Source organism: Podarcis bocagei, assembly GCF_964188305.1.
Source record: "Podarcis bocagei genome assembly, chromosome: 10".
NCBI lineage: Eukaryota > Metazoa > Chordata > Lepidosauria > Squamata > Lacertidae > Podarcis > Podarcis bocagei.
Genome location: NC_138135.1, coordinates 52,606,823 through 52,616,854, shown reverse-complemented (window position 1 = coordinate 52,616,854; position 10,032 = coordinate 52,606,823). Strand labels below are relative to the sequence as shown.

Sequence of the window (10,032 nt, the reverse complement as noted above, 5' to 3'; positions counted from 1 at the left end):
GAGAGCGAGAGCCACCCCTTTCGAGCGGGTTGCTGGCTGCTGCTTCGGGCTCGACCAGCCCCCTGGCTGAGGTAACTTGAGGGGAACCACGCGACACTGAATGAAAAACCGGGACGTGGGGAGAAGCCCCGTCCCCCCAGCCCCGTCTCTATGGCAACCGGAGGAAACTCCCCTCCCGCTTTCCCGCCTCTTTCTCTCAGTCCGGGCGGGCTGCCAAGAGGGCGGCGCCTTCAGCCCAGCCCGCTGCTCTGGCTCAGGCCGCCCCGCCTTTCTCCGTTCCCCGCGGCTCTCGGAGAGAGGAAGGCGGGCTCTCTGGTCGCGGGAGCCCCGGGGCTGCTTTCCTCCTCCTCCTGGAGATTATTCCCTATTATCTGCAGGAAAGGAGGAATGCAGCAGCAGCAGCAACGGACTTCTGGGGAGATGAATGCGGAGAAGGAGGGTGTGTTGCTGGAGCTGGAGGAAGATGACGAGGAAGAAGAGGGGGAGGAAGAAGAAGATGGGGAGATGGGTGAGTAAGGTGTGTGTGTGTGTGTGTGTGTGTGTGTGTGTGTGTCTACACGTGTACATCCCGTGCATTTAAAGCGCCCCCCTCCAGGGAAAAGAATGTTGGGAACTGTAGTTTTGCCCCACGCCGGGCTGCAATTCCCAGCAAGCTACAGATCCCAGGGGAGAGGCGTGCTTGAAACAGGCTTGAAAGGAGACGGCGGAGGAAGCGCGTCTCAACTCCAGCACTTTCGAGCTAAGGCGACAGAGCTTGCTTTGCAACAGGGAGAGTTGAATCACGTCTTAAAAGTCTCTTCCCAAAGAGAGAGAGAGAGAGGAACGGGTGGGTTCCCGTTTCATTGGCTGCCCTTTGATTCACCCTTTTTTTGTTTTTAAAGCGGCGTGTCAACAGCTTGGACAGTGGCGCAGGCAGCAGAAAGTTAACTCGGAAAGTTTGGCTCCGCTATTCTTTCCAGCTCCTTTGCAGGCCGTTCCGCGGTGTTCTTTGGCTTGCACCGTTCAGCTGGGTCTGATAGTGTCCTGTGCCTGGAGGGAAAAGTCTTCTTTCTAATCCTGAGTTGAAAGACCTCGCCGTTATTCTCTCCCCCGTGCTCGCCTCGTTCCCCTCCCTGCTTCCAAAATGCTGATCTGAGATTTGAACGGAACATCCGCAAAGAAAACTGACGGCCATGGGCGTTTTGATGGGCTTGGGAAAGAATGCAGTGTTGTTCCGGAATCTTTGGTTGTTGCTTTTATTATTTTTGTCTGGGAGTTGAAAGTTCAGTGATCATTTGTCACTTTTCCAGAGAAATGTGAGTCAGAAAAGACGGAAGAATAAGCTGGGAGGATAAATGAGACCTAAAGGCATGGTTGTGTGTGTTTGTTTTTTGCAACAGATGATCTGGAAATACTCAAATAGCGCCACCTTTCTCCCGGAGCGAAAGGCAATTCTTTAAAATACTGCGAGGATATATAAGTTGAGGGTAACAATCCAGCAAAAGTCTCGACATAGGCTGTAGTCCTCCTAACCCCACCTCCCTGGGAGTAAGCCCCACTGAATCCAACGGGACTTACTTCTGAGTAGATGGGCTGCAGACCTGACTATGACTCCATTTAAGGCACACCTCCCACCCCCTAGAATCAAGGAAACTGTAGTTTACCCCTCACAGAGCTATAATTCCCAGCACCCTTAGCTACAATTTCCAGGATTTTTAGAGGAAAACGTGCTCTAAATGTATGGTGTATAAACAGGCTGCAAGTCCCATTGAAATAAAGAAGAGTTAGGTTAGTCACAAACCCTCTGCTGCTCTTTTAAATAACTATATCAGTAAATAAAGCAATAAAATGTGTACTTTATTAAATCTAAGCTGTCCTGTTCTGGAAAAGGACATGGAAGTAAGTTTAACAAAGAAGCAACATACAGGAACTGACAATAGGAGAAAGACGCAGTTTGCTGTAGTGATGGAGCCAGCATTCCACTGTAGGTCCAGCGGGGAACTCAATCTCTTGGGTTGCTGTGTTAAAAGCCACCCCCTGTGTCTCGCTTGGACCTCACGGCTGGCATCAACATCAAGAAGAAGTGGTTCTGCTTTCCCAGTTTAGCCATGCCTTAATTTGACTGCCAAAGCATGAGAGAAAAGGCATGATGAGTAAGAAAATTGTATTCTCAGTCTGTAAGGGGGAAAGTAGTTAACTGTCTCTCACAGATAAAACATAAGAGGGCTGTTTGCTTATTTATTAAGTTATATATTTTTAATCAACTGTCTTTTCAAACAACCTGGGAGTTGGATTGCAGCCTAAGTCATGCTTAAGAGTGAACCCATTGAAACCAAAGGGACTAACTTAGGCCCCACTGATTTCAAAGGGACTGGTTTAAGGATTACCAAGTGTGAAGTCCATTTCAATGGGCTTGTTCTAAGCACGACTTAGGCTGCAGTCCAATGCCAAGCTAATGCCATTTGGCATTGGGTCTGATCTGGGCCCGGTCACTGTGCCAGCCTGGCACTGCCTACCCTCCCCACAACCTGCATTCCCTTCCCACTTTCCTTTGCTGTCAACCATGAGTGGCAAGACTGCTGGAGCTAGGATTGCTCTGCCTGTGTGGATTCAACCCTTGCTGCTGCAGGTGACATATGATTAATGAAGAGCAAATGAACAGAACAATGACAAAACAGTCTATTAAAGCTGCGTAAAAACTATGACTCACCAAAGAGACAAAACAGTACCAACTGAAGGTCGCATTGATCAACCATAACCAATTATACTCCATGTTAAAATTCCATTTGCTGCCATCAAAGGTTATACAAAGAGGGACTCATCCAGGTGCCACAAAAGAGAAACTAGCAGAGTACCACTCCAGAACAACCTCTGAGGCACATTCACCATACCCTCATAAATAGGCAGAGGCCGCATTCAGATGTACGGCTAAATCCTTGTTTAACATTATATAAATGAGCCTAGCCTCTTCCTGTGCTTGTAAGCTATTCCTTCTCCTCCTTGTTGTGGCTTCCCACATGCCTAAGAAGAGGAATTTGGAAGCTTTTGCTTTCCCTTAACTGTGGTTTATAACTTTCCAGCCTTAGTTACAAATGTTTCTTTCCCATAAAATTGTCACAAAAAAATGCTTTTTGTAATTTAGTACACAAAAAAATGTTACTCCAATCTTCTCCTTCTACTTTGTAAAACGAACCTGGCATTTAACTCTTCTAAATTATAGTGCAGGTCTGTCTACGTAATTGACACGAGTCTTCCTTGCAATCATGAAACCGTTTACTTCTGCCTAAGTTGTCAACGGAAATAAAACGAAGCAAAGACAACAAACAACTGATGTGTGTGATATTTGCCGGTGATGCATGGAATCAGAAGAGACTGGGTATTAGGAGCTGTTCAGATTTATCAAAGGGATAGTGTGTGAATTATTTATCATCTTTGTTTCAAATTCTAACAAGGCAAAAGTCAATAGACATGTGATTGTATCTATTGCCATTTGTATTATGCTTAGGTCAAGTACCGTTATTTGTTGAAATGTAGCAAAATTATATAAGCAACTATCATTGGTGTTCAGGAAGTCTTGTAGTTTATCTGTGTCAAACGTAAGTCTTGGTAAATGTAAACACATTTTTTTTTTTTTTAAGTGAGATTGAATGTGTAAGCAATCAACCTGGTTTTTAAAAGACTTCAGGTACTTGGAAGTTCACATGAGCAAGTTCATTTTCCATAGCCTCTGAAATAAATTTATTGCCTTTGTATGTTCATTACATTTCTGATCATTGACCCTAATCAAACTGAAGTTGATTAATAGGGTGGGGGTTAGGTTTTAGTGTGTGTTCAGTTCAGGCTCTATACAGCATGGGTAGGCAAACTAAGGCCCGGGGGCCGAATCCGGCCCAATCGCCTTCTAAATCCGGCCCGCGGACGGTTCGGGAATTAGCATGTTTTTACATGAGTAGAATGTGTCCTTTTATTTAAAATGCACCTCTGGGTTATTTGTGGGGCCTGCCTGGTGTTTTTACATGAGTAGAATGTGTGCTTTTATTTAAAATGCATCTCTGGGTTATTTGTGGGGCGTAGGAATTTGTTCACTTTTTTAAAAAAAAATATAGTCTGGCCCCCCACAAGGTCTGAGGGACAGTGGACCTGCCCTCTGCTGAAAAAGTTTGCTGACCCCTGCTATAGAGAGATCAGGGAAATGTAAAAATGAAACAGAGCTACAGTATGTTTCAGGAACTAAGTTGGCATGGCATCACTTCCTTCTTTGTGGGTTGAGTCAGTCTTCTGGTTTTATAATCGAATCAAGCTGTCTTCTTAAAAACTGTCTATAGAGAGAAAGTGAACTCATGGACATTTTGTTACTTGTTTATTTCTAAAATGTCTATGCTACCCTTCTGCATTGCTGCATTGCTTTCTCAACTGCTGTTGTTGTTGAATCTATAGCATCAACCTGTACTGGAGGATGTACTCCAGGATGTAATCCAGAAAGAAAGTGTCCCATTAAAATCAGTGTCTTTGAATGCATGGTTTGCAACCAGGGAAACTGATACTTTCTTTCCCTCAACTTGTCATGGGCTGGTTGGACACAAAGGAATGGTGGGAGGAACCAGCTGTGGAACCACCAAGGCAAGAAAGCTCAGAGCCCAGGGAGTGATGGTGGGACAGTGATGAGAGGTCAGAGGGAGAAGACTGGAAAGAGGATGTGCCAGAAGCAGAAGCAGAAGCAGAAGCAGGGCTTAGTGAACAGGGAGAGTCTGTGGCAGAGAGGTCAAGAATTGGAAGCTGAAGTTGTTGTTGTTGTTGTTTAGTCGTGTCCGACTCTTCGTGACCCCATGGACCAGAGCACGCCAGGCACTCCTGTCTTCCACTGCCTCCTGCAGTTTGGTCAAACTCATGCTGGTAGCTTCGAGAACACTATCCAACCATCTCGTCCTCTGTCGTCCCCTTCTCCTTGTGCCCTCCATCTTTCCCAACATCAGGGTCTTTTCCAGGGAGTCTTCTCTTCTCACGAGGTGGCCAAAGTATTGGAGTCTCAGCTTCATGATCTGTCCTTCCAGTGAGCACTCAGGGCTGATTTCCTTCAGAATGGATAGGTTTGATCTTCTTGCAGTCCATGGAAGCTGAACTTAGTGAGGTCAAATTGAAATTAGAGGCAGAGATAAGTTAGGCTGGTGAAAAGTCATGGTTGTTTCCTCCTGCCGCTGTGACAGGCTCCCTCCCAAGGAGAGGCATGAAAAAGTCAAGGAGAGTTTGGCTGTACACAGACACACAGTCTCCAATTGCTTGGGGAAAGCCCTGGAGAGGAGGAGACATAGACAGCTGTGGGAAGGTGGGGACCTTTAGTCTTGGCAACTGATTTCCTGGAAGAAGACCCAAGAAGTTGCTGCTCATTAGGCCTGACACTCAGAAAAGTCTGTGGAGATTGTGTTTTTGCTCATCAAGTGTTAACTCCAACTTTGGACTGTGTGATTACTCACCACCACACCCTGTGACATAACTGTAGCTGTTGTTGCTCAAGAAAAGTTTTGTGCCTTGTCATGGAAGGCTTAGCGCACATACCAGAAAGAAGAAAAACTAGGCAAGTTTTGTCTCCCTCCGAAAAGAACAGCAACAGAAAACTTCTGGCTCCGTGTGTGTGTGTGTCCAGTTGCCACCTGGTGGCTAAATCATATAATGACACTATCCACCTGTACTGCAGTAACAGTGGAATGCCATGCAAAGCAAGTAGGGCCTAGATTAAGCTAGATCTCTAGCTTTCATGTGGCTTACTGTAAGGGGAACCCCATCACTACTGCTCTTGGCACAAGGCTGCCTGGCATTAAAAACTCAGAGCCACAAAACTGCATGACAGGTACTTCATTAGGATGGAACATTGCCCCATTCTCCACACCTCCTATTCCCTAATATAGCCATTGAGCAGTGTCTCTATGATGCTATTGTGCAATGCTGATTGGTACTCCTGCTTGGCAAAGGCACAGGGACTGCTGAAATGAGTGGAACAGTAGAATTATTCCTTTATTCCCAAGGAAGAATGTAAAATAATTGTGGCTCATGTGGAAAGGAAAATGGAAAAGTTAAGGAACAACAGCAAAAAATCAATAATGAATTCTGTTGTGATGTCTATCATTCTGAAATTTGTGTAAAAATGTATATAAGACTTACCCCTTACCATCTTAGGGCCCAACCAGATGAGATGATGGACATCAGTGGTAGTGATGCTTTCTTCAAAGCTTCAAAGCAGCCATTGGTTGGGGAAGCGATTGAATCAGGCCTGTGGTGCTAGTTAATTGAAGTTGCTGTTAGTTCTGCAGGGCAGGAGTGGGAGATAGAGATACCTCTAATAGGGGATGTTATGAGCATTTGAGCAGGATTAAAGCGAGTACAAGTGGCTTTCTCTCTCCCTGCCCCAAGGCTCAAAATTTATCTTGCTGATCATATTTTTAAAATTCTTACTATAATTTAACAAGTACCTGATTGTACAGTATTTTTTTCCTATACAAGTTCCAGTGAAATAGATCGTTCCTAGATCGTTCCAGTTAAATAAAAATCTTCACTTGTTGACCTGAGTTGAGGTTCTGGTTGAATGAGGAATGCCACATTTTTAACAAGTGGCAAAAGATTTATGTCTGAACACTTATTTTAATTTCCCAAGCTTCTAGGCCCCAGAATTCTGGGTTACTTGGCAAAATACATTCTAGCTTCTCTGGGATAGAAATCTAATAATTTGCCACCTTCCTAAATTATTTATTCAGCGACTGTACAGGTGCAATAAAAAAATGATCCATTATCCGTAACATAAATTTATTTTACAAGCAATTGCTAACTTCTTTAGTATACTCCTAGGTGTTTTTGTGTGTGAAATATGACACCCATAACATTAGGATGCAGCAGAGCATCTTCTTCAGTTACCTAGGATAGTTTAAGTCATGTTGTTTTCCTGGTTTTGCTCTATCTCTTGGATATTTTTATGTACGTGGCCTTCTTCAAGAAAACACCCATTTAGAATTCCTTTCTACGTGACTTTTCTGAAACGACTCAGTGTGTTGTTTTACATGCTAAAACTAAACCAGTCAAAGCTGTATTCTCTTCCAGTTATTTGTTTTCTTCATGTTCATACTAAAGAAAGTTATTTCTTCTACTATCTAACTGTCAAGGAGGTGGATACACAACTAGTCAGCTAGAGAGTAAAGATAAGATATTTCTAGAATTGTTGCCTTCCTTACAAGCAGAAAGTGGGACATCAAACTTTCCCCACACAAAAAGGCAAAAAGTGCCACATTTTGAAGAACTGGACATGTTATCCTATAGGATTGCACTTCCTACCTTTCTTCCAAAGAGTTCAGGGTAATGTATATGGTTCTTATTCATTCCAGCTCTGTTGAGGTAAGTTAGGATGGGACAGAAATAGCCAACATATGCCCTCCAGATATTGTCAGATTAAACTCCCATCAACCCCAACCATTGGTTATCCTGGCTGAAGCTTGATAACATCTGGAGGAACAATACTGGCTACCTTTGGACTGAGACATAGTGACTGGCCCAAGTTCTCCCAGCAAGCAGCAGTCTCAGGACCAATTCATGTCTGGAACTGTTTTTCTGCATAGTTTGGTCCATTCTAATACCTGAATCCAAGAAGTAGTGCTATGCCAAAACCTAGCCTGCTTTTTGCCTCATCCCCAGCATACTTTAGAATTACTTTAGTGTATAGGTGAATGCAAAATCAAGCTTACTATATCATTGCAAGGTGGCCAAGGGTGTTGTGTGTGTCTCCCACCATCCCATTAAATATTTCTCCAGCACTCTGCAACTTCCCTGCCTCTCCAAACTCCCTGGTATGAAAAAAAGCACCATGGTAGTCTTTATCTAGTGATGGGCTTTAACTAAAGTGCAGGGAACTTAGTAGGCTGTCAGGGTCCATTCCAGACAGGAAGCCAAGGATTCAGGAAGGCTGCAGATTGAAGGCCATCAAAGAGATGATTTATAGAATGAGAGAGAGGATACTCACAACCTGTGAATCTGTGTTGAAAGTAAAGTAAATGTGGATGACAAATCCACCAAGTTTTCCCTCCCCTTTGATAATTTTCAAATGTAATTGCTTTTCTCAGTAATTGATGAAGAATAGTCACAAAAAATATTGGAAGAAATATTTGGCACACTACTATTGGGCTGTACCCCAATAACACCTGGAGGGCCACAGGTTTCTGGTCTACACCTAAACTCCCTATTCTTACTAGTGTTCAGATAATTGAGGTCCAGGCTATATTTGAGTTGATGTAATCTAAATCAAGAGAGAAGCTATCTAGGGCTAGTCAGCTTCTGTGGCCAATTCTCCATTCTTAATCTGCATTTGCTCTCTGCCTTAATTCTTTTGTTTAATCAAATTCAACATTTCTCCAGAAGCAGCACAGGGATATTTTGAAGCTAAATACATTAAAGGTTCTGGTTACTATAGCAATTGTGGGGGGCAAGAATAAATAAATTGTACTAATGATCCAAATTGTCTTTATTACCCATCTCCCTCCATAAGACCAGACCTTCCTTATATGCCCCACTGGCAAAATCTAATATGTATTTTGGCAAGCAGCCTTGTCTGCTTTAGTTCTCAAGCAACTTATCTCATACTAATTAAGATTCTGAATAGAAGATCCATCTTTTTCCTCTAGCCTATAGTTTTATGATAATATATTTATATCCTGCACACAGGCCTGCATGATAGCTTACAGTAATGCTAAATACTAATAAAATAATTAATAATACAATAAAATAAAATATTAGTGTCACAATAAAACAGTGAAGCAGTATAGAGAAAGCAAAATGGGAAAGAAAAACAGAACCATAACTAATATTAAACTTCCTGTTCTTTCCCAAGGCATAGTGGAACAGGAAAGTTTTAATTTGTTTTCCAAATACAGATAAAGAGTCCTGTGGCCTTTCTGATAAAAGAAACTCTGAAGTGAAAGTGCCACCAGAAAGAACATTTCACACCTAATTGCTGACAAACTAATTTCTGATAAAGATGGCATTGGGAGTAGGCTCTAACCAAATAACCTAACGTTCAGGAAAAAAAATCATGGGAAAAGCAGCCTCTGGTATATCCTAGCCAGGCTGGATGGGAAGGTCTATGGCAGCACTTTGAAGATTGTATCTAAACTCACCGTTAATCAGTGGAACTCCTTCAGCACTGGTGTAATGTGTTCTAAGGGGCCAACACTGGTTAACAGCAGTCCTGCTACATTCTGCACTACAGTGGTACCTATGCTTCAGGTTACATACGCTTCAGGTTACAGACTCCACTAACCCAGAAATAGTACCTTGGGTTAAGAACTTTGCTTTAGGATGAGAACAGAAATCATGCTCCGGCGGCGCGGCGGCAGCAGGAGGCCCCATTAGCTAAAGTGGTGCTTCAGGTTAAGAATAGTTTCAGGTTAAGAACAGTTTCAGGTTAACTACAGACCTCCGGAACGAATTAAGTACTTAACCCGAGGTACCACTGTAGTTTCCAAAGGGTGTTTAGATAAGTCATTTTGTAAAAAAAAATGTACTTATCCAAGCAGGATTTGATTTAGTTACAGTGTATGTGTATGTAGTGTCATTTAATGTGGGGTCATCTGATGTCCTGTTAAAAGTGTTGTGGGAGGCACGAATTATTGGTTTGTTGTTGTTTTTACTGTGTATTTTGTGGTTTTATATTACGATTTTATTTTGTGAACCATCCTGAGATCTGTGGATGAAGGGCGTTATACAAATTCAATAAATAATACTAAAAATAATAATAATGCAATGGTTGATTTTGAAAATACTAAGTACCTGTTAATGGCTGGTCATTGGCTGTTATGTAAGTACCTGAGACTTTTCTGAAAGCAAAGAGTAAGGTTACCATAACTTCCGTCACAGAGCTTTGGCATGCTGATGACAATGTAGTGTGTGCACACTCAGAGGATGACTTCCAAGTCATCCTAAATATCTTTGCAGAAGCTTATGAAAAGATTGGCCTATTGCTCAACATCCAAAAAACCAAAATGCTGCACCAGCAAGGACGAAACAACCCCTTTGCAGTGC

At 42.9% G+C, this 10,032-nt stretch overlaps 1 protein-coding gene across 1 annotated transcript in view; it reads left to right on the top strand.

Annotated features, from left to right (window-relative positions):
* The first annotated feature begins 267 nt into the window (after positions 1 to 267).
* Positions 268 to 10,032, top strand: part of ANO6 (anoctamin 6) — a 69,393-nt gene continuing 59,628 nt past the window's right edge. The window contains exon 1 of the mRNA XM_081211516.1: positions 268 to 508. Within this exon, the coding sequence (XP_081067642.1) occupies positions 388 to 508 (121 nt within the window). The 5' untranslated portion in view covers positions 268 to 387. The remainder of the gene's footprint in view (positions 509 to 10,032) is intronic.